The 25,491-nt window shown below is 37.9% G+C and overlaps 1 protein-coding gene across 1 annotated transcript in view; it reads left to right on the top strand.

Moving 5' to 3' along the window:
• Positions 1–25,491, top strand: part of fbxl17 (F-box and leucine-rich repeat protein 17) — a 315,976-nt gene that overhangs the window by 7,261 nt on the left and 283,224 nt on the right. The window contains exons 3-5 of the mRNA XM_088630004.1: positions 2,452–2,574; positions 2,829–3,086; positions 3,914–4,045. Coding sequence (XP_088486130.1) covers positions 2,452–2,574; positions 2,829–3,086; positions 3,914–4,045 — 513 coding nt within the window. The remainder of the gene's footprint in view (positions 1–2,451; positions 2,575–2,828; positions 3,087–3,913; positions 4,046–25,491) is intronic.

The following is a 25,491-nucleotide window of genomic DNA, read 5'->3' as shown; positions in this document are numbered from 1 at the left end:
TATATATTATATATGTGGGATCATGGACGGCAAGATCCCACATATTTTGAAATGTAGTTGTTTCCTGTGCATGTGATGAGACTGCTGGAAGCAGGATGCCTGGCAGAAAATCACGGAACATTAGCGAGGGAGCTGTCGAGTGCATTTAATGTGTCCATAGCAATAATCTGCAAGGTTTCTTCTATACTGCTTTTACCTGGGATGGAGGTAAGCAGTTGAATCCAACTATAAATTTATTTCAGATGTTACAACAAATTACTTCTGCAGTCTCAGAGCTAATGACGTATTACTCTTTATCACCTCTTTTTTCTTAGATGGCTTTTCATGAAGTATTGTTGATGCCATTTGTTTTATATTAACCTGATAAAAGTGACTCTTCATTCTTCATCATGTGATCAAGTAGTTACTAATATTGTTTGGATTGCATTTGCTGTATTTCCGTCAGATCTCAAATCCGATCAGCTTTTCCTGCAAAAGTTAAAATCCAGCACAAACCATGCAATATCTGCTTCTGAGAAAACATTGCTTCAGACTGTTGGAGGTGGACAAAGGATATAGATTCTTTTGTTTTGTCTTCATCAGACAGCAATTTGGTTTGTAATAATGCCCAGCTGTGTGTCTCATGGGCTGTTTAATGCCCTTGTTACACCAGGCGAGACAGGGCAGTTTAGGGACTCTAAATGAGGCAGAGTTTCAGACTGTGGACACACAAAGACAATACACTGAGGTGGAAAACCATCTTTTATTTCACCGTGTAGGAGACACAGGTGACCAGGTCAAAACCAGTTCTTTGTTCTGAGTTCCTCTGTAGGCGTAGTCAGAGAGGTAAGCTGCTTACCAGCTTTCAGGACTTACAGAACACAGATCAAATACCAAGTAACAAAGTTCACATACTTCACCAAAACACTTCCTGACTGGTTTTTGGCACGCTGGCTCTGCTTTCCCTCTCCATCTCATGTTACGCCCTGCTGAGGATCTGCGTCCTCTCCAGGTAGCAGATGAGACTTCCTGGTAGGTCCGTCTCCTCCTGGTTATGTAGAGTCTCCTGGCCAGTTACCTTTGCCAGATTGGTCAAGAGATGGCAGGCAGCTTGTCACCCCCGCAAGGGCTTGTGGGGCATGTAACTGGAGCAAGAGGCACCACCTTTCTCCTCCCTCCTGCAATAATAAACCCTGTTGGAGTTAAGAAAACAAAGTTGGCAATGCCCGTCTTGATAAATACCACCATCCTGTCCTTTACTGGTGATAAGAATAGTGTTTTGGGTCTTGAAGACTTGCTGTCTTGCTGTCACCAATTTTATCCAGTTGCATTTTTTTTTCTCTGGTTTAGTTTTAGCTGGGAGTTTTTGCAGTGTTTTAACAATAAAAAAACGCACATTGTCACCAACACCATGCTTTACAAATGCCCTCCCTTTTAGAATTGTTAGGGCTTATTACGCTTGGCCTCTACTATAAATCCCAAAAGTGTTTTGCTTAGTTCACGGTCAGATTTAAAGGCTTTTTTTCCTCTTTGTTTTCTCTGTTCTCGTGTAAATCAAATTCCAGTGGGTGAATTGTAATTGAGTTTTGTTAGTGTTGTATGATTAGCTGCTATGTTCTAGGATCATTAGAGACTTATGAGAGTCTAGATCCCTGGTGAGAAAGGCATTCTACTAATTCCGCTTGTTGCTTACATTAATGGTAACGTAATGAGCAGTTATTAGCATATTAATATCTGTCAAAAACTCAGTTTGGGGTGAAACTAAATTACATAGGAAAGAAAATGAAATGAAGTCTAATTTCATTAGAAAATTAAATAGTGCACTATCACAGAGATTTAATGATCTGTGCCTTGACAATACATTTTCCGTCTTCCCATAATTATATTGGCAAGGAAGCCATGCAGTACTCCAGCTAGAAGATTATTTTCTTTATAGGGGCATACTTTCTGAAAGGCATGTTTTTATTAACAATTTGTTTAACCCTTTAAATAAGCAACAATGACCAAAAAATAAAAATAAAAGTCTGAATCCTTTTTGTTTAGGGAGCCAGACGAAACCTTGTCTTAAATAACGTATTGCAAAGAAACGATTCAAACGATAGTCCTTTTTTTTCCCCCATATTGCTTTTCCCGCAAAACTCGTCTGGAATTTGTTGCTTTGTCCTGACTGTGTGTTGTGCTCCCTGTCCTCTTTCCAGCAACCGGTGCTGACTTATCAGCTGATGTTCAGCCGCCGAGAACTGGGAGACAGTGCTTAGTGTGAGATACCCCAGTCAGGCCTTCCTGGCACTTGCCCAGAAGAAACGTTTCTCCAGGCTAAATAGGCCCAATGTGCCAAAAATTGTTCTTGCGTGACTTAGGGCACGTTGATTTTTTTATTTTTTATTTTCATTGACTCCGTGTACTTGCTTGGACATCAGTTGCATGGAAATATAAGAATAAAATGACTGCTTTGTCTTGTCTTCCCTGCAGGTTTTTTCTCATCTCTCCGTGAGGGAACGCTGTCTCTCTGCATCTCTAGTTTGCAAGTATTGGTATGATCTGTGTTTAGATTTTCAGTTCTGGAAACAGATAGACCTCAGTGGCTTGCAACAGGTTTGTGTGAATTTTTCTTTTACAGAATCCTTTTTGCACCCTCATTTTGACCTGTAGATATATTCTGTAGAAAGTGAAAACGTGTATGCTTTGAATTAGATAGATAATACTTTATTAATCCCGTAGGGAAATTGATTATAGTATATACCACACATACGATGTTGGCATTGTGCTCTTAACGGAGTACGTCCTTTTGCAGACCATTGTTGTAAAAAAGCAAGAAAATAATGCGCCTTTTTTTTTGTCTCTTGCAGGTCAAAGATGACCTTTTGATAAAGATTGCATCAAGGAGGCAGAATGTGACTGAAATTAATATCTCTGATTGCCGGAATGTTTTAGACTATGGGATTTGCTCTCTGGCCTCGCAGTGCACAGGTCTTCTGAAGTACACAGCCTATCGATGTAAGCAGCTGAGTGACCTGTCCCTCATCACTATTGCAGCACACTGCCCGCTCCTTCAGAAAGTGCATGTGGGCAACCAGGATAAACTCACAGACGAGGCTCTCAAAAAGGTAAACCTAAGAAGATAAATTGAGAAGTGTACGGAACAGCGCAGTATACCTCTGTAAAGTGTACTTTGTAAATTATTCTTTTTAAAGTCTTGCTTTGTTTTTAAGGGATTCAAGTGCAATTTTTAGCATATCTTTAGTGGGGTTTCTATACTGCTATTTATAAATGCATTAAATTATAGTTTTTATTATCGGGGCTAATGACCAGTCAGAACTGCATGTTTCAGTAGGCTACATGCCTACCTCCTGGAGCCCTTGAGCCCTTGAGGCTTTACAGGAATCAGCTGCTTCAGGAAACTATTTTCCTGGAGGCAAATAAAAGGGTTTTTGTATTGATTCTTTCTGTCTGCACAGAGAACTGCCAGATCATTAAAATGGGCCCAAAAACTATTGCTGTTTTTATGGTGTTGATGAGGTGGTATTTCAGTTTGCATAAAACAAAGAGGGCCCTGTATTTAAAACACTTAAGCACTTAAACTGCCATTGCTTCATGTGGTAAAATTATTTTCCACAAGAAAGTCTGAAGGGGCTCTCCTCATTTGTTACCTATCTGTCGTTTGGTAGATAGTAGCTAATTGATCAGAGGATCTCCTCCAGCAGCTTCTTGCGTTTTGAGCTCGTTCCAGACACCTAAGTAGTGTCTTAAAAGAAGTGCCTCCTGTTTTTGGTTTTAAATATTTTCCAGTGGTGTCCGCTGGTTCGTGTTTTAATTGTCATTTTTTTTTTCCCCATGTTGCGCATAATGACGATTTCCTTTCTTATCTCCTTTTGGTGGGAAAATAAAAAAGTAATCGTTGTAAATTTCTGATGTGGTTTTCTGTTCCTTACAGCTGGGGGAGCGCTGTTCAGAGCTGAGGGATGTTCACTTTGGACAGTGCTACAACTTGACTGATGAAGGCATGATAGCGTTGGCAAAGGGGTGCCCAAAGCTGCAGAGAATCTACATGCAAGAAAACAAACTGGTATGTCTTCTCCATAGTGACCAGCTCTCCTAGAAAAATACACCCTGTTCTGTTACAGGTTGCTTGTACAAAAAGGCACAGTTGGAAGAAATGTAAGTGATTTTAACATCATGCCATGGAGACTGCTTCACCACAAACTATAAGTTAAATCCATGCCCATTACTGCCCCAGTAAGAAATGTCTGCTTTAGGTAAACTAGTAGCTGCCATTTCTCATAAATATCAAATGCTATACCACACTAAAATTCAATAAGCCCCACAAATAATAGTTATTTAGAAACAGCTGTTATCACTAGTCGAGGAATATCCAGCCAACCAAACAACGAGAGGTCTGAGTCTGTTTAAAATAATTTAGAGTTCTGTATGTGTTCAAACTGCTTTTGAGTGCAAACAGACAATAAATGTCATTAAAAGAATCCACTCTTTTAACCTTAGATGATCCTTGTTTGTGATTGATTATATCAAAGCTGTGTTTCTGAGTCATGCAGAAAAAGCAGCAGGTTCAAATTTAATTCTTCATTTTGGAACTCACGCAGCTCAGATATCAGAAGCTTAACCTTGCTAAACATGTGGAAATTGTTTAGCAACCTTTTTTTTTCCCCAACTGCCACGTTCAGCTGCTTTTGTCCAAAACAAAAGAGTATAATGGCAACAGCAAAAAAGCAAAAGAAGAAAACATTATTCCTAGCTATGTTTGTATCTATGATGAATAAAGTAGGGTACTACATTATACTTCGTGATAAAACTATAATAAAACAAAGAAACCACCAACTCATTTTTACGAGATGTCTAATAATATTTCACTTTATTAAAAAAGTCCTGATATATATCTGGTTTCTTTTTAGCTACTCCAGAACTTCAGTACCAGAAGGCATACAAAAGGCAATTATTTTAACAAAATAGTTGTACCAAACAGTATTCTGTTTAGGCCAGACATATTACTATTGATAAGCCTTGTCTTGGAAACTGTATCTTCCCTGATGTTTATACACTGAGACATTCTGAATATCTCCTTCTATGCAGTATTCCCTTTCTATTGAAATTTGATAGGTATGTTGTCTGTTCTCTTTTTCCTTTAGATTTTTTCCCAAGTGTCTTTTTGCCTCTGCTCATACAATTAATGTACAGTTCATAGTAGTTTCACTTCTGGTATTGCAGAAGTTTTTTTTCTACATATTGTTTGCCTTGTTCTAAAATACAAGAGTGTATGAGATCTAAGAGTGTATGAAGTTTTGAAAGCGTGGTATAGTTTGATGAGAGAGGAGAGGCCCTCAGTGAAATGCTTTTCTCTGAGGAGATAAGTTTACAGTGTCTCTGTGCTAACAGTAGGTGTCACTGGTGCTCCATTTCAGATACAGTAGGTCTGCATTTTTTTATAGTTTTTATTTAACTTGTAGCTCTTTATGAAGACCTTCTGTTAAAAATGATTGGTAATTTATAACCAGCTGCAGTTCTAATTTCAGGAAAATGTGAACTAGGTGATGGAAATTATAACATGGAAGAGGGCAGCAATAGAAAAGGATGTAGGAATGAATCAAGTCTGAAATCTGAGCTTTTGGAATTTTATCATTGTGTTTGTCTGATCTTTTTGGAGTGTTATATCTCAGTATATGGTGGTTTCATAAAATGTAGCAACAGAAGGAAATGGTTAAGTTACTGATTTTTCTTAAGCACCATCTGGTTCCTGCGTTTTTAGCCAAAGTCCTTTTACCGCAAGCCCAAACTACGTAGCTTTGTTGATTATGTAAAGCCTAATGGATAAACCACACAAAAGAAACCTAAAACAAGACACATAACCAGATCCCTGGAATTTTAATGTTTGCATTTATTAATACTGAAACACTTTAGAAACTGTAGATTCAAGATGAGCATCATAATTATTCTGTACGTTTTGCCTCTGACCTCGGTTCATCATTAGGAAGCGTTTTTATGAAAATGTTTTAAAACTTCTGTTTATTATGGGCCACATTGTGCTGCCTTGTCAAATATCCTACAGAAAAGAATCTTAGACCTGATGGATTTGGCATTCGCTCTAACACAAGTGTACAAGCTCTGGCAAAGACTGTCGGAGACATTTTACATTGACTAAAGGGATGTTCCTCTTTTCAATCAGTAGTGTGGCTGCCGGAACATTGCAGTCATATATTGATGCTTGGCTTTGATGTCTGTCTCTGTCCAGCTTGGCCCACTGGTCACATCTGTCACTTCAAATTAAGATGTGACAATTTAGCATATCCGTGTGTGGTGTTCAGCTCTGAATTAGCCATCGTGAGGGGTTAAGTGTTGCTGCGCTAAAAGCCTAAGGGATTGTGGGACTGTAAGAAAAGGAGATGTTTAAAATAACACTTTGAGGGATATCGGTGTCAGCATGAAGAATTTAAGTGCCCAGCCTTTTTATTAACTAGTGCATCATTAGACTTGTGGCCTCAAAATGGTGTCCTTTTCATACAGGCCTCAGAAAACCTTTCGTGGTTTCTTCTGCACATATATGAGACCATCATCAATTGAAAAACACATTGTTAGCAGAGTTCAAATGGTTGTGATCTATATTGATGCTTTGTCATGCCATGACCAGTCTTCGGCTGTAGTATGGATCTGTCATAATGACCAAGTGTTAGGTTCTGGTCTGCCGAAATATGTTACTTACCACAAAAGTATTTAACTGTTTTAGGTTTTTCAAGGCCAGAATTCAGCAAGCAAAGCAATTCGGCAAGCTTTAATGCTTTCATATAACTATCTCTTCCTTAAACAGGCTTACTTGTTTTGTGTATATATATATTATTGTATGTTATTTAGAAATTTAATTTTTAAAGTTTCTGCTTGCATATAGAAATCTTTAATGTTAACAAATAGTATTTGCCTTCAATGTTTGTAAATATAGCGGCTGGTAATTTGGTATTCGCTTCATGGTTAGAAAACAATTTCTACAGTTCCGCCAGTTACAGTAATAAGAATACTGTATGTTTACATTGGATGACCAGAGAATGTATTTAAGGCTGTCCTATTTAAAATTTCGTAGAGAAAGTGTTTTCCTTAGCAGGCTTTGGTAATTATTTTAAGCATTTGATATGATTGTAGTGTTTCTACTTTAGTTAATAGAGAGTAGATTAATCGCTCAATAAGCAATTACCCTTTTTAATTAGAAATTTAGAAGAAGATTAAAACATTGATTTCCCTTACCAAAAAGGAGAGTCATTTCTGAATTATTTACAGTCGGCCTGTTCTTAAAAGGTCTGATTTCCTTGAGCATTTAATTCAAAACTGGAATATAGGCTAATAAATTTCTCTATCAGTAGTCATAAATCCATAGAGTCTTACCCTGCAGGATATGGCATACTTAGAACTCGATTCTCCAAATAAAAAAAAATCATTAACTCATTTATTTTTGAGTAATCCCTCAGTAACAACTGCCTGATTAACATATTAGAACAGTTTCAGCGCAAAAAGCATTAAAAATGGAATGTCTAGAACATTGCAACTGGGAACTTAATTCAGATTCTATTGTATTTCTTTAGTATATGCAGTGTCATTTGTCTAGGAAAGGAAAATGAAATCTTAATATAAATAATGAAAGCCACCATTATAAAAAAAGTTGTTGAAAGAGTATAGTTTGGGTGGGAAGAACCCACGTTTGTCATTTAGCCATCTTTAATTCACATTGTTCATGGTCCTCAAAAATGGGATTATAAAAACCCAGATTTACGTGAGCAGTCAATATGAAGTGCTGTATTCATGAGAAGAGCAGCTCCTTCACGTTGGCCTAAGGTCCCATGTTGTGTTGAAGGGTTCTGTTCCACAAGTCATTACATAGCCTGGCTTTTACATAGCACCCTGCTCTGGAAGGGTAGCCCAAGAGCCCGTGGGTTTGTGCTATCTGGCCTCTCGGTTCCTGCGCAAGGCTGTGATGCTTTGTCCGTGGCATCAGGGGGGTGGGGTCTCCTAGTCATGGAGGTTTTGTTACAGCTTCCCTTTAAACCTCCCTGGTGTCCAGTCTTGCGGTTTCTATTCTGTGACCGTACACATCTGCCTGGCGACGGGTGTACACTTCACTGTCGGCCCCAGAAGGGTGCTGGTTTGGCAACAAATAACGTTGAGCTGCCTTGTCCTTTGTCCCGTTGATCTTCAACCTTCATATGCACTCCGCAGAGGAGCAGCGGTGAATGTGTTGACCCTGTGTCTTTCCTGAGAACCAAGGTTATGCTCGTAACCTACTGTGTTTTGGAAGGGAGGTTTGCTCTTAATGCTTTTTAACGTGGTATTCATCAGTGTGGCAATAAAAAGACAAGTGAGCACAACATTTCATCATAGTGTACAGGGGAATGTATCACTGATGTGTGTGGGTGATTGCACTAAAGTATCACAAAAAAACATTAAGATCTTTACTCCCTTAGTGTTAAGTGTAGCACTCCGGGTTTGTAGCCTAATCTTCTCAGATTTCAGAAGCTCTGATGGTTTGACTTCGTCAGTTTATTCTACTGAGTAATATTTGGCATCAACACATTGCTCAACAGAAGGTATACTGTGAAAATCACAGGCTAGTAGCACTTGTGGCCACCATTGGAAGCAGTATAAACCTGCTCTGTGCCAGTTTGCAGATTCTGACTTGTGGGATTGTCATTCTTCAAACAAAGCCTGGACAAGGGTGTATGTGTTCACTAGTCTCTGAGCTCCAGATGTTGTACAATCGTCCCACCTCATCCAATAACTATTCAATGGGGGTCAAGTCTGACAAGTAGGATATCTATAACAGAACTGCCATAAAGCCATTGTAACATGAGCCATTTCAGCAAGTTCATTGTTCTGCAAGAACATTCACACATGAGGAGGCAACATGGGACCAACCAGTCAGGTTGCTATCAGTGACTACAGGCAGGGTTCAGTACTAAAATGCACACTGCTGCTTGAGTCGTACTTGGGTGATGATGTTTCAGTATCGGAGTGGTGTTTTAACTTGGTCTTCAGATTGTGGTCCATCATTGGCTTGTTGGGTTGTAATGCTCCAGAGGGCGAGCAGCAGGGTGCTGATTCAATCCAGCCTCCACGAACCTATTATATGAAAGAGTTTTTGTCGTGATAGATGGGGCACGTGGATTGCTTTCTGTCATTTTCTTGATTTTCACCATGACTTGAAATTCAAAAGGTTAAGTCAGTTCTTTCATTAATGAGGTGATCTTAGTGCTTGTCAACATTATCACTTGAGTGTATCAGGGTCAGCCATGAATGGTCATTCAAAATACCATATTGTTTTTGAGTGTGCTTCCTGCTTTCCATGTTGAATTACTAAGTGTTTGAAATAATTGACTAACTGAAGGGTGATAAGCTAACTCTCCTGATATTTGTTTGAGCCCTGAATTTTCAAGGCCTCGACTTCAAGCGTACCTTTCTTGGAGTGAAATCTTGTCATGTTCCTTTCAACACTGAAACAAAATCATTTTTTTTTATTTTTCTGAAACCTGAGAATACAGAAGAAAAGAAAATACCAGAGGAAACATACTTAACAATGTACCAATGTATTAGTAGACAATGCTATTTCTACAGCATATCTCATGAATCTTTCCAAAGTATTGTGATTTGCAGCCAAGGACAGGTTACCATTAGATTTCAGAAGTGACTTCATTCAGAGAGTGATTTATTATGTTTTTTATTTTAATTGGAAGTTTTTGTGTTTTTTGTCTATTGACGAAGTATGCATTTCATGGAAACATGCACATTGATGGGATTGCATATTGAGTGTTTTTTTTTTTTTGCCTGTAGCTAGAGGAAGCACATTTATTCTGCGTTAAGAAGGTACAGGATATTGGACATAAGGAACTCGGATGAGAAACTTTAAAATCATACAGCAGACCTGGCTTTGTTCCGCTGCGAATTTTGGAGATATGGTAATAAGGATAAAGTAAATGTTAATTCCATGCTGAAAAATGGAAGGAAAACAGCGTTTCAGCTGTTGAACGATCTTTAGGTGTGTGAGAGACTCAACAGCTGAAACACCTGGTTTCTTCTTTTTACTTTTTAGAGTGAAATTAACCTTTAGTTGCTCCTTTGCAGTTCTTGCACACTGACCCAGCTCCCCACTTGAACTTGATAGTGATATGACTATTAATAGTGCTTAGAATCCAGTGTTTTGTTTTTTTATACAACCCAAGTGACTCATCCTTTTAGTTGCAAAGGAAAGGGTCATCACTAGAGAGGATGATACGGTAGATCAGAAAAATGTAATTGTAATGAAAAAAACATCAATACAGTTTATTATGCATCTCTAAATTACATTCTTGATTACAAATGTGAGGTGGGTTGAAAACTCACATTTTCGTTCCCCAAAACATAAAAGTGTTTTGTCAATATATTTGAAGAAAATCAATAGGGCATTACTGCCCACTATTGACCCTGGTCTTGTATTCTTGAGCAAGGTGCTTTTACTGATTAATCTTGCTCACCCAATTATACAAATGGGTACCCTTATCATGGAATAGCATTCCATAATGCTAGAAAAATGAGGTTAGGTTTTGGCCCAGTGAGCTGCTGGTATGGACATAGATTTGAAGGAACTTCTCCATCAGCACTATATGGGTCTGTATCATGAAAGGTGATGGGGAGGAAAAAATATGGAGAAAACAAATAATATTCCTTTAAAAAATGTATAGTCTCTCAATGAAGAATAAATAATTGGATTGCTGTTTTTAATAGACTAACATAACTATATGAATTTGGTATAAGCAGTTTCAGAATCATATTCCGTCTGTGATATGAATAGGTCCTAGCCCTATGCACTGATGCTATTATGGCTATTATTGTTATTCATTTAATCTGATGCCGCTATCCAAGATGGTGATAGGTGTGATTGAGTGGATCAGAAACTTGGTTGGAAAACGAACCACAAAATTATGGAAATCTCAAAATAATGTAAAATCAATAATGTATCAGCAAAACCAATTATAAATGGTAAAACCTGAGAAAAATCCAATACATTTTTTGTACCTCCATCCATAGTTTTAAAACACATCAAAACTTTGTTGTCTGTAAGTGAAAGTATTACTCCTAACAAAACCAAAACATCTTTGGTTTGTTTGTCTGCCATTTTAACAGACTAAACCCAGGCATATTTGGTTTAAAACAAGTGGCTGTAAGGCCGGTGTCTATAAGTCAGGTAAGTCTTATTTTGGCCAAGGTAGATGTTTGTAAAGTAAAAAGAAACGTATACCCACAAAATAATAAGGAACATAGTATAAAGTGAAAGATATGAGCTTTTATTTATTTTTATATTCTGACAAACTTGAAAGCTGTAAACTTGTAAGCTGTTCATCTAATTTTGACTTGAGTTGGGCTTTTTGGACCATGCAGTTTTTGTTTGTGGTAACATTTCTTGCTTTGCTATTTAACAAGTTTCCATCTACACCTGGAAAACTAATATGTGATGTATGTTAACTCCTTTTGCACAAGGAGTTCTTGAAAGAGGAAAAAAATCAACAAACATTTTAACACTTCACTGCTTTATACCAACAGTTTGTCTTGCATAATGTCTAGAAATGTAGAGACTTTATTCGGTTCAGTGTTTTCATTTTCCAGTCAGTACATTTTATACATGGCAGATCCTTTTCAATATGAAGTTCAAACAAATTAATCTACTTTCTAATGCAAGCCCATTAAGAGGAAGTACGTGTCTCTCTGAGTTGTCATTACGCAGGATGCTGTGTTCATAAAACCACAACATTTTCAGTGTTCAGTGACATCATAGGTAATGACTGGTATCTTCAGTCTGCAAATGTCCGAAAACCATAGAGGTCAGTATGATGATTTTAATTAGGCTGAGTGTTTAATGTAAATGGAATTGTTGATGACCTAAAGTAGATTAACCAAGTTCTCAGTTTGTCTAATTGCAGTGCTGTCCCAAGTATTATTTCCTGTCTGTTGGAATGTATGAGGATAATCGCGTTGAGATGCAGTTAAGGACAAAATGATATAAAGTGTTCGGTAAATTATTTTCTTTCTTGTATCTTTATATTCACAGCTATTCTTAAGCACAATTATAGTTTAGTAAGCATCCGTGTCATATTTAATTATAGTTTAGTAAGCATCAGTAATTTATTTAAGTACATTATTGAAGTTTTAGTTACTACAAAGGTATGTCTGACATCATTTTTGGCCTTTTCTTTCTTTGTTCCAAAACAAATTAGCAGTTCATTGCAGCAGAATTGCCTAATTTTGAATTGAACACAGCATTCTGAGTATTAAAGACATAAATGTGGAAGTAAATTGTTTTGTTGAGCAAATTAATTATAATACTTAGTTGCAGATCTTTTAAATAAGAGAAATAATGGTGAAGTTGTACATATTTATAAATATGGTAGATTTAAAAGGAATTTATTTGTGTTACTTGGCCTTTTGCATCTCTCCGTTGTGGTTTTAATAAGGCTTGTGTGTCTTGTCGTATCTCTGTGAAGTGTATCCAGTAAGATGTCCAAGATGCCATTATTAGTTTGGAACCACTCTTGGAGAATAGTTGATATTGGGCCACCATTGACATCGTACCTGTAGCTAGATTGGTGCAGAATGGTAAACTGTCCTTAGGTTATTACTGTTTTTCTTTTGATCAGTTCTGGCACTCCGGAGAAAATATTTTTATAGCAGATGCACTGCTATTTGTGTTGAGCAACTTTTTTGTAGAGCAGAAATGACGATGGTAAATGCGGTTAAATCCCCTCATCAGCTGTGCCCATTAAATGCCCATTTAACAAGGTGAGATAGCACTCTGCACAAGACACTTGATTGTTTCATGGCTAGTCAATTATAATGGTAAAGTATTCTGTCGTAATCCAGTCTACTACTGTATATGTACTTTCACATTACATCCCATCAATACTTTTTACTTCCACTAGATTGCAGATTATCCTGTTTCTCTTTGAAGTTTCAGTTGCTGGGTTTTCTGTGCCCAAATAAATGGGCAAGATGGAGTCACATGGTCTCCTCCGGTTTCTGATGTATCTTAGCCATCATGCAGTTTTGCACGCCTTTGACTACTGTATTCGAGACAAACAGCCAGGGCCATCCTGTGTGTGTGTCAATTGGTAAAGGCACTCTGTGATTTCAGGTTTGAGTCTAGGTCATGTCACTAGCCAACTGTGACCGGGACACCCCATGCTGCAGCTGGCTGAGTGCTGCTGAGGGCATTGTGGGATTAGTTAGCCAGTGCTCTCTGGGCAATTCAGTGGCCTCTGTGGCCTCCCAGGTGCTTGCAGGCACGTGATGCTGTTGGTGAGGGATGCACCTTTTCTTCAGTCAGTGCTGAACATCCAGTATGGGGCAGTAATGCCTGTGAAGTGTTCCAAAACAGATGGTATGAAGGTGTTCAGCTTGTAGGAACCTACCTACACTTCCTCTCTCTGTCCCTGCTGTCATGGGGTTTGTAGCTGCAAGTACAAGGTTTGGAAAACACAGTTGTTTATTCTTTGTAGTTTTGGTGGGTGTAACAAAAATAATTGGTGATTCTATATTTGTAAAGAAGAAAAAGCCTAACCAAGTGGGTGGGAAGAGTCTTAACAGTTCCATTAGGAAAAGAACCACACATGACTGTAGTAAAAGCTTTCATTCCTAGAGAATGGGATGCAAATTAGATTTTTTTGTACAATAGGTTGAATGGCCTCCTCTCCTTTGTAATTATCTCATGATTACATCATAAAGCAATTATTGTAATCACTCCTTCATAGTTTTAATGGATCATATTTTTAGGTTTACTAGTGTAATGTTGTTGTTATAAGCTTTTTGAATTGAGGAAGCCTTGTCAGATGACCTGCTAAATGCTGAACTCGTGATGTCTTGTTTTCATCTGTCATTTAACCTTGACTGTTAAGGATAGCAGATTGTGATCTGTGAGTTTGTTAGATAGCAGATTATGATCCCTTAGGTACGTTAGTTTGCTATTCTTCATTTTAAAATAATAGTGTTAAAAATGAAGACAAATCTAAAGTTTCCCAGAGAGTTTAAAAGTCATGAGATCCAGCAGAGGCTTTTCCTCCCATCAGAAGTTGAAATGCAAATATTGCTGTAAAACAACAAGACTGTTTCTTCTCTTTTAGTTTAAAAATGTTGTTCTGTAGAAATAACTGAGTTATCCCAGGTGTTCTTTCAATACAAGGCAATAGAAGACTTTGTTTGGAGTACGGTGAAATAGTTCCTGGATTTTAACAATTCAACAGGTACCCCAGGAAATGCTTCACAGACCTGCTCTCTAGGGAAAGAACTTGCAGAAAGTGAAGCTGCGTTGGCCTGGAATTATTGCTTGGCGTGACATGGGAACAGAGAATATAAACATCTCGCACATGTTGATTGAGAGAATGTGATAACCTGGGTCATTTGTTAATCCTAGTATAAATCCACTGACACCTCACTGATGAATCCTGAATTCCTTTCTGAGAGACCTTTTCAGCCAGGAGAGGGCTCCCCAAGACCGTTTCAATTAAAGGAGCATTAGTGACACGTCTTAGACACTACAAGAGTACAACCGCTGCCCTTTCCAAAAATGGAAAAGCACCCATCATTAAAGTCGATATGCACTTAAATGGAGAAAAAGCAAAGCATTAAACTATTCATTAAATGTCTTTTAGATTAAAAACATATTTTTGTTAGAATGCCAATAAAAGCCTGCCTAAAATAGCATTCTTTTCTGGTCAACTCTCAGGGAAGATAATGGTATAATCTTTAGATTTTGTTTTGCTAGTGAAATATCATATTTACATATGCATGTTATATCTATTGCATCTTTTTTTAAGGTGAAATGGACTTCATTTTGTTTGTTGTGATGCATCATTTAGGATATTAGATCTGATTTTTAATCAAAAAGAGTCTTGCCAAATAAATAATAAATGCCAAAGACCGAAGACTGTCAGAGGAGTAGCTTGTTCATGATTTATGGTGTAAATGGAAAAAAAAAATGGCTGAGCACGAAAAGACAGGTGCAGATGATACTTTCTGTCTTCTCATTGTGTTTGACTATGCTCAATTAACCTAAGCGCATTTCTTTCACTGACAGCCTGCAGACAATTGCATTTGAACTAGTGTCTAATATGCCCTGTAGATCACTTGGAGTATCTCTGGATACTTCAAACCTCGATCAGGATCATTTAAAGTTGATGTCCAATATTCTGATATGAATACTTTTAAAATTAATATATGCTATATATGACATACATTATGTATTAGTTGTATAAGTTTACATTGGTTTCTGTGATATACTGCTGTGATTAATTTTCCTTTGAGAGAAATGGGGATTTTTGATCTTTATTATCTGCAATGAGTACTTTTAAATGCTAGTCTGCTCTTTTGTGAGCATATCTTTTTGCTTGTAACTTCATAGAAACTTGTGGGTGATTGTTTCAGGTTTTTGGATCAAAATCTGTTTTGCCTCCTGTATTTTAAATTGTTTAATTTCTATGCTTTTGCTAGGAAGTGATGTTTTCCAGATTTTTTTTTAACTGGAAGAAACACTTGGAGATTAGTACATTACAACTATTATTACAACACTGCTACATTAGTAACAGAACTTAGGGTGTTTAGATAATCGCAGCTGGTAAAGTATTGCTGCCTATATGACTTCATAAACCTTTAGGAATCATTTTGGCCAGAATGAAGTTCGCTACGCTTACTTTATTAGGTCACGTTTCAGGGTACTAAACACGAAAAGTTTGTTTTCCGTTTTAAAAATGAAACGCAAAGATACAATCGGCCAAAGATAAATCATCCTTTTTTTATTGGAACTCCGAACCACGAGAAGTGCTCTTTGAAGATGGGGAAATTCATAACTTTCATTGCCTCCTCCTACACATGAATCAGTGATCCGTATCGGCTTCATGTAAAATCCAACAGAAAGCGAGCTCAAATACTTTTCACTCTCTTTTCATTAAAACAAACATAATGAATAGTGAAACAAAATGTGTTTTATCAGTGCATGGACATATGTTCCTGAAGTTAAAAGCAAGACTCGCAAATCATAATGTAGATAGTGGACATGATACAGTGCTAGCATGTGTTGAAATGATATGTGATTAATCTACATTATGACCATTTTATACATGTGAATGCGTTTTCCTTTGTGTGGAAAGTATAAAGCATAACTGTGATACTCATCTAAAACTTCACTTCCTTTCCTTTTTTGTGCTTGATTTTTTAATGTTTTTGATTGATTGCTATCAATTAATTGGCTTGACGTCATTGTGTGATGGCATCACTCAAGGGCTGATGGGGGTTTGGAGAGGCTAGTGTTAATAGCCTCATGTAGTTAGAAGACAGTGGGCTATTTCTTTACAGCTTTCCGGCTGTCTAGGTCATCTGACTTTACTTACAAGAGTTATGACCTAGAGAAGTTAGATCACTTCTTTGTGTTTTTAGTACCTTTGCATTATAAGCATAGAGCATAAGGCTTTGGTATGATTTGATACAATTGTTTTTACTTTAGAAGATAAACTAATGATTATTCCCTTACTATTCTGCTGCAGTAGTTTCACTTTCTTTTAAGATGTATGAAATAAGTGTTTTTTATATTGAGCACTAAATGCGAAGACACTGACAAAACAATTAGCGCAGTGCTGTGAAATTAGCTCTCGGGTTTTATTTGAGCATGGTTAATAAGAACAGTTAATATTGGGAGTTTCACCTTAAATATTTTAGATGTTAATTTTCAAAACTGGAAATATTTAGAAAATTAGGTTATCCGTTTTGAAACAAGTTACCTTTATAAGAAAACATTACAAATAGTTTATAAAGTCCCATTTAAGAAAGTTTTTTGGGTATCCACATTTTCTATTTTTCATTTATAAGAAATATAGTATGCAAACGTATTAGCCCCATGATGTATATTGTTCCAAATCTATATTCCTGTTTAAAAGCAATTAATTTGAATCATAACTGATAAAAGTGATTTTTATAGCACAAAAAATAGCAAAAACTGCAAAGATAAAACAATCTAATAATATATTGTTTGTGCTTACCTCCTTTTTCGTTTGCCACTGATATTAGTTTAGGTACACAAAATTAGTTAGGCAAATCACACAGTAAGTTGAGTGGTCTCTGTATGTCTCTCTAAGGTCCCTCAGTGAATTTCAAGGAAAAATTCAACCGTGAAGACAAAGGAGCCTGCTAACAGCACAACTGTCAAGCTTAGTGATGTCACTATTATGTTGTGGGGCTGCTTTTCACTAGCAGCAGTTCAAAAGTCTTTCAAGATTGAAGGGGAAATGGATGCAGCATTGTACAGGCAACTCTTAAAGGAAAACGTGCATTAGGTCTGTAAAAGACCTAAATCTGAGACAAAAAAACTCAGCAGGACAGTTACCCTAATCAAAATTGGTAGTGACTTAGTAAGCAGAAAATGAATGTACTTGAGTAGCTCAAAGTCCTGACTTGAATCCAATAAAAAATCTCTGGCAGGAATTTACAATTTCTGTCTATCGGCAATCCACAACAACTAACCTGACCAAGCTTGAGAAAGTTGGAAAATTAGAGTGGTGTACTGTCCTAATGTACAAAGTCGGTAGAGACTTCCAGCTGTAATTGCCGTGATGGGTGATTCCACCAACTATTAAATACTTTTGCATTCGACGTATTTCAGTTTTTTATTTTTCTTGGCATGTTTTTCTGATATTCAACTTCTTTCATCCAGAAACATTTTCAGTTTAAGCATTCAAATTTCGATTAAAAATGTGTACAGTCAGACCTCGATAATGGGGAGTTCAGTGTTCAAGATTTTGCCTTGTGATTGTTCGGAACGCTTTTTCTGTATTCGCGGGCGTACAGTATGAGTAAAAATGCGGGCACCCTCTTGTGTACCTTCATCTTGTGGACCTACTTCACCTGCTCTGCATTTTTATTAAAGTCATAGCTTGGTTAACAAGAAGTTAGCATGTGTGTGTAGATGTGCTTTAGTTATCCCGTTTCCGTCATGGAAAGCGTTAGATGTACGTTATGTGTGTTATCGGAGTAATGCCTGTGTTTTGTTGCTAAATAATAGACTGCAATAACAATAAAAAAGGCTCTGTGGTCCCCGGAGTTATCGCAGTCTGTTCCCGTGAATCTCGTGGAAAACTAAATAAGAAGAAAGAATTCGACAAACCATAGGAGCAGGAGAGTGAATCGATTGAGTGGGAAGAGAGCGAGTACACTTTTACTTGTCCGTTAATACTGTGCTGCAATAAACTTTATTACAGTACAGTAGTGCTATTTTCCCCATAAGGAGTCAAGTCCTGTTTCGCCATTCACCGAGACTTCAGGGTAAAGTACCTGGCAGTTGCTAATACCATGGCTTTTATTTTATGTCCGTCCATTTTCTAAACGCTTTATCCAGTTCAGTGTCACTGGGGAGCCAGAGTCTATCCCGGCAAGCAACAGGCACAGGGTAGGGATACACCCCGGACGAGACGCCAGGACATCGCAGGAGATACAGACACTCACACACTCACACCAGGGCCAGTGTTTCCAGAAGCCAGTCATCCTGCCCATATGTCTTCGGGCTGTGTTTGAGGAAATGAGCACCTGGTGGAAACCTACGCGATCAGCGGGAGGTAATACAAGCTCCACTCCAGATGCACTGCAAGAACTGAACCTAGAGCCGCACCACGAGGTGTCAATGCTAACCACTGTACCACCCTTTACTCTGTCTACCTTTTGTAATGAAAAAAGAAAGGGAAATCTTTGGAAGGGGGCGAATACTCTTGCCAGGGATTGTATATTCTCTTCCAAAGTCAACGGTGCTCATTTATTTTATTCAATATTTGAAATAATGCAGTCATTTTAAGTAGTGTGTAACGTACATTAACGTGGTCTGGAAGGATAATCCAATTCGTGACATCTCTAATGTCATTGGGTTTTGTTACTATGTGACATCACCTATTTTCTGAAGCTATTGCAATATCTTTAAAAATCGCAAAACAAACCTTTTTTTTTTTGTACAGCATGTAATCCCACATTCTGACTTTAATTAGATCCTTCACCTTTGAGTGTGAAACCCCTGAAGAACTAGGAATTATATGAGATTAGAAATGCCTCATTGTGTATTAAAGGAACCCCTTACTTCATTAAAACACTGAAGAGTCATATTAATTCCTTTTCGAAGTAGTACAATTATATTAACATTAGGGGGGCTAAACATGTCTTAAGATAACACTGCAATTATCAGTCAGGTAGGTTTTTGAGACGTTGCATGAGTGAAGACCATTTACAATTCAAATTAGGAGGCCAAAAGTGCAGCATCTTTAATGCACAAATCTCTTCATTATGTTGGTAATATCGCTGTGTGTCTGAGTAGACATTATGTCATTGTTACTGACAAAAGTCTTTGCCAATATATGCACTTTTAGCCCTGATTTCTGGCTGTGACTCTGGTTAGTGACTTTAAGTTGCGTAGAGCCACCGGCTTATTAACTATGTGGCCACATATGATATTATATTTGTACGTTTTGTGCTTATTATTTTATTGGTGTTGGAAAAACAAATTAATATTTTTGCTTGAGATTTTGCGGATGTTGAACAAAGCACACAATGACTTGCTTTTCAATATTTAACCTCTTTTTTTATTTCTGCTTTTCCCACATGCCTAGATTGTAAGATGATGGAAGGAAGTTGTTTTTTTTCTTAACCTTAAGGCACCTTGACATCCCGCATCCGCAGGCAGATCTGTGAAACTGGTGCCAAATTCATGTGATTTCTTAACTGGCAATGTTCTAGAATGTTGATCACTGTTAAAGGGCCAGCACTTTAGCTTAGGAGGAAGGTTAATTCCACACTGAAAAGTAAAAAGGAGCTCCTTCAGCGTGGAATTTAGTTCTGTTTGTTCCCATGCAGCTCGCACGCTGGCGCAGCTGCCCAGTCGTCAGAAATGCAGGCCACATAGTACATCAGAACATTTCTGTGTGCTTTAGCTCCTTCGTAAGTTGTACCGCATAAGAGTCGAAGGTCTGAGAGCGAGCTAGATTAACTGCTGCCAGGCCTGCGGGATAAATGAATTACCGACTGGCCGAGCAGTGTTTCTGCTCTGAGGAATTGACCATACGGAGAGCTTAGTTATTCAGCTCTGCGATTTTGATGTCTTGTAAATTATTCTGTTTCTTTATTCTGCCTTTTTTTCCTGCATTATTAGCAATTTACTCTTTAAATGTCTATTGGGGGGAAAAAATAACTTTGTCAGACGAGTTGGAGTTTAATGTTTAATCTAACAGGTGTTCAGTTTGTGATGTCTGACATCGTTGAAGAAAAACACAGGCATGCATAGACAGATCAGAGTTGCTTTTGGTACTTTTAAGCCGTTTCCAAGTGTATACTATTTTAAGTGGATTTTGTCAATACCTCCCTTTCTATGATGTTTTTGTGCTGTCTGATGTCAGATATTGGATAAAAAGAGAAAGATACATGTAGGATGGCTTTTTAAGATTTGTTTTTAGCCGAATCTGTGCTTAACATAATTACATAATTTGTAAGCAATGAGTTTTTTTATGCTTTGGGTGGACAAGTACAAGGGTAATACTACAAAAATACAATATGGTAGCTTGATAGTGGTGGTGATCCTACTGTACATCATAGATAATAGTAAATATAATTTGTTGCTATTAGGGATATACTAAAGAAACATTTAAGAAAAGTGTTTATGAGCGTAGTGAAGCGTGTTTATTACGTGTAGAAATGTAATTGCGATTAGCAACCCTGAAAGCAGATAAAGTTATGGGGACTTTAGGGTTTGAAAAGTAGTTTGTGAAAAGTGAAGAAAGTCTAACCTAGGTGTTTCCCTCTGATATTTTCTTTTCATATTCAGTGACCAGGTATATTTTGCTCAAGTATAAACAACTTTAAATGTAGTCCAAGAAACTTCACCTGCTTTAGTCGCTCAGCCAATACTTGTGGTTACTGGGAATACATATATGATAATTGAAAACTAACAAAGGTCATTTTAGCACATTCTTGTGCCAGACCTCACCAATGTCTGCTCTTTGGAAAGTGTCAATCTTTTCTTGAGTCACTCTTTCTACCTTGATAATCATTATTATTGTATCGGATTGCCATTACAGTGATTGGACCATTTTCCATTAGTTCTAGAACTTCCCCCGGTCTGTACCATTATGCCTGTGACACTTCTACCCACTCGTCTCATCAAAATTTAATTTTTTATATGTGCTGCCATTACCCTTAGTATTGACACAGAGGCTCCCCCAGATATTTCCTTTGTGACCCGGTGGAACACAACAAGGGCCTGTCTGCTTGAGCAAATAATCTTGTATTCAGTAAGAATCAATAAAAGCTTACTGAGAGACTGTCAGAGCTGACAAATCTAATTTGGGAATTAAATAAACAACATTCGAATTCCCCCCACTCCTGCTCTTTATAAAAAATCTGACTTTGCAGACTGAGTTCAGCCCAGGTCCATCAGCCAAGCAGAACAGTAGCAAGACAAGGTCTTATGGTATGGGTGTGAGGTCAGTGAAGTCCTCCATATCAGCTTCACCAGTCTACTGCCTCTCATTTAATGCCTTCAGATTCGCTAGCAATCTGTCTCTCACACCATTGACCCGCCGGAGATCAATGAACAGTTTTCCAGTTTCTATTTCAACCATTACATCTTCCATTCCCTCAAAACACTACATTAAAAGACACTTTCTTTTACACCCCACTCTCTGTCCCCATCTTCACTTTCCAGTCCCTTGTCTTCGTGTACTCCTGTGTTTCCCTTTGTAGCTTAGCTGTCAATAATACCACCAATGTAAGAATGACGAGTGAAGATAGTTTTTTTTGCTTGTTGCATCCTGATGATATATTTTAATTTTGACCTAATTAAAGGGAAAGCTTCTCTTCCAGTTTAGGAGCTAAGGAGTAGACTTGAAATGGACACTGAGAAAGTTATTGGTTTGGAAATCATTGCAACGTGTTTCTGCTCACATCTTTTCAAATCCAGGCCTCAACCCCACCCCTCTGATCTTCTTTGCTTTCGTTTACTAAGCCTGTTTCTGTAAAATGTTTGTTTCTCAGTCTAAGTTTCTTGACCTTTTCTTCCGTTTATTTCGTTATTGTTTACCAGTTACTTTCTGCTCTCTTTGGTAAAATGTTTTCATTTGGCCCGAGAATGTTCCTTGAAAACATAAAACAATCCAAAAGGTTTTGGCCAAAGAGCGCAGTGATTTCTTACTTTCTTTTTTAATTTCCTATTTTGCAGCCTTATTTCTGCCCAGACAGTACTGTGAGGACATGTTGTATTGTCTCCAGTCAGGATTCGGATCCAGATTCGGAAAGGATCTGTCTCCTTGTAGCCTCTGATGGAAGTAACTTCCTGTCAGTCTTGCCATTTCTGGCACTGCTGTTTTTCTCTTTCAGTTTCACACTTAGCACTAATCTCCTGGTCAGACAGTCCCCTGAAACTGTAGGTGCAATTCAGACAGCATTCTGACCTCAAGTCTGTTTCTGAGATCACTCCTGTGAATTCTAGTCATTTATTTTCCCTTTTCTTGAAAACCTTGCACATGTTTGGTAAGACTATCATGAAATGACTTTTTGATATGAACCTTTTTGTAATTTTACCCTACCCCCATTCCATTTTAAAGGACCAGGAAGTCAACTCCCAGTATCTTAAGGTTTATACATGTCTACCCAATTATGTAGTCAGTTCATTTTATTTCCATCAGCATTCTCCTGTAAGTTATAGTTAAATCCACACACATGATTTTTTATGTGCACTAAAATTGAAGGAAAAACAGAAGAACAGAACTTTCTTTGTGCAGCACTTCTATACTGGATATGATCCGATTGAATCCAGCTTCCTATAATGCATGCACATTCCTATTTGTACATTAGTTAAGATTTAGCACAATGGGGTCCCACACTGTGAGAGACCTAAGCCTCCTGTCCCATGTTGTGGTTTGTCCCCTGGTGATTCTTCTCTGGATGTGTATTCTGCAGATAACACAGAAATCCATTATCCCCCATACCTCTCTCATCATTTTGGAGTCCAAAGGCCAGGAAGATCTCCTTAACAAAAACTCAGTTGGATACCTTGCCCTTTTCCCTAGGTTTCTGGCAAGGTGCCTCTCCTTTCTCAATGTGAGACTGTCTACCCCTGGAGAAAAAAGGAAAATATATGACTTTCTTGATTTTCTTCTGTTTGAGTTTATTGTGTACTAGTGTTTCTATTAAGAGTAGTTTCAGTGCTATGTATTGTAGTGTGTCTGAAAATATACACATCATATAGATCAGATACATATAGATGTACATCTATATACCATATGGGTACACATCATAAACAACATATAGGTCATCATAGATTGCTCAAAGCCGAAACGTTGTTTCCTTTCTTCTCTTTTCAGCATGGAATAAACTTATTACTTGTTCCTTTGCATTATATAGATCGCCTGATTTTGGTATATGGGGTTAGTTAATCATTTTAACCTGTAAAAGCAAAACTGAAGCAGGAAAGTGACCGGTTCAATACAGGCTATCAAAATGTCCTTGGTTTTAATCATATGTCTGCTGACAATGTCAGACTGTTCTTTGTCAGTTAAATAAACAGCAGTAAATTGAAACTGCCCCACCCAGAAGGTAGTCTGTTTTTCACAGTGCTTGGAATAGTGGATTGGGAAGGTCATCTATCCAGATGAGTTCTGTGTGTATGAGTGACTGTGTGCCATATGGATGGCCTCAGTTTTCAGATGTATTACGACAGTAATTCAGAAAGAAGGTAAATGAAGCATAGTTATCAGAAGCAGCAGTATGTTCCTGTCTGATGGATTGCTTTTGCTCTTTAAGCTTTTTACTTTTCTGAAATGTCAGCTTTTTGAGGATTGGCCACTGGTGCCAGAAATGAGCGAGCACTTCAGCCTTCTGGAGAATTGTCATTTATGTTTAGCAACCTCGAATGAAATATAGCTACAAACGTAAGAACCAAGATGAGGGTTTGCATATTTTTTACAAAGTGCAATAACTCCGCAATCAGCAGAAAAGCATCTTGGGGAAGATGGAGTGCCCCTTCCCGATCCATTGATGTTGACTAAAGAGCTGATTGTTCTGTGAACTGAGGTTTTCAGATAGAATCAGGAGCGTAGTGTCTACAGCTCCTTACATCCGTTTGCCTTTGAGCTCTCAGGCTTGAAATGCACTGTGAACTGGAGTAGAATTTAGATCTCCATTTTCCTTTCCATCTGCATTACTGGAACAACATTTGTTTTGGAAAGGACCACTTTTTTGTGGCAGACGCAAAGGCTGTTGAATCTGAAAATTCACTCATCTTCATGTAATGCCTTCCTGGGGATTGTTTTTATGGAAATACTTCCGGACTTGGCTGTTGCATCAAGCTCAGCCTTTATACCGAACTGGACTGGGAACAAAAAGTTGTGTGACTTAGATAGGTCTTATTGGGGGCAGTGGTGTGGTGGAGTTGTCAGGGTTCTGCAATTGTAACAGGAAGGCTGTGGGTTCATATGTGAGCAAGAGACTTCAGATTGCTTCAATAAACCTCCTTTATTAATGGCTTCTTTGAGGGTCATTGTAAATCATTTTGCTTGCTGTGCCTCCAGATTCATTGGAACAGGCAGGTCAGAGCTTGCAGCTGCAATATTTTTGTTTTCCAGATTAACATAAATTGTAAGTACGATATGTTTTATGTCTGGGTAATTCCGTGTATACATTTGATCATATTGGAATAAAAACATTTTATGATAAACAAGTGATTTGAAATGATCATAAATAATGGGATGCATTCAGTTTAAGTAAATTTCAGAAAGTAAAAGCAGTCTGTATTTGGCTGCACGTGTCTTGCAGCATAGTGATGATACCAAATTCATTGTGTTATTTGAGATGGTTTCTCATACCTTTGCAGCTACCACAATTGGTCCTTGTATAACACTAATTAATAATCCTTACACTTATATGCTGCTTTTCTGGACAAGCCACTCAAAGTGCTTTACAGGTAATGGGAACTCCCCTCCACCACCACCAGTGTATAGCCCCACCTGGATGATGTGATGGCAGCCAAAGTACACCAGTACGCTCACCACACATCAGCTATCAGCTAGCTAAGGAGAATAGAATAATAAAGCCAATTCATGGATGAGGCCATGATTTGTAAAGTATAGTGTCTCCATCCACTACACTGGGGCATTAGGATCCACAGGGTGAGCTCTCACTACTGGTCCCACTAACACCTCTTCCAGCAGCAACCTTAGTTTTTCCGGGAGGTCTTCCGTCCAGGTACTGACCAGATTCGCACCTTCTGAGCTTCAGTGGCTGCCAGCGGTGCGCTGCAGGGTGATATAGCTGCTGGCTGCATGATGTGCAGTTTTATGCAAAAGTTTGGGCACTTCTGGCCAAATTACATGTTTTGTTGATTTTCTAAGTGAAAAGAAGTTAAAACAACCTCTGCAGTGAACAAACTTAAACTTGACATGTTTCCGCAAATATTAATGCAGTTACTATTTATTTGCTAAATTTTAC

Source organism: Lepisosteus platostomus, chromosome 4 (assembly GCF_059453375.1).
Source record: "Lepisosteus platostomus isolate fLepPlt1 chromosome 4, fLepPlt1.hap1, whole genome shotgun sequence".
NCBI lineage: Eukaryota > Metazoa > Chordata > Actinopteri > Semionotiformes > Lepisosteidae > Lepisosteus > Lepisosteus platostomus.
The sequence above is the reverse complement of the archived record's forward strand: the minus strand, read 5'-3'. Positions and strand labels throughout refer to the sequence as shown.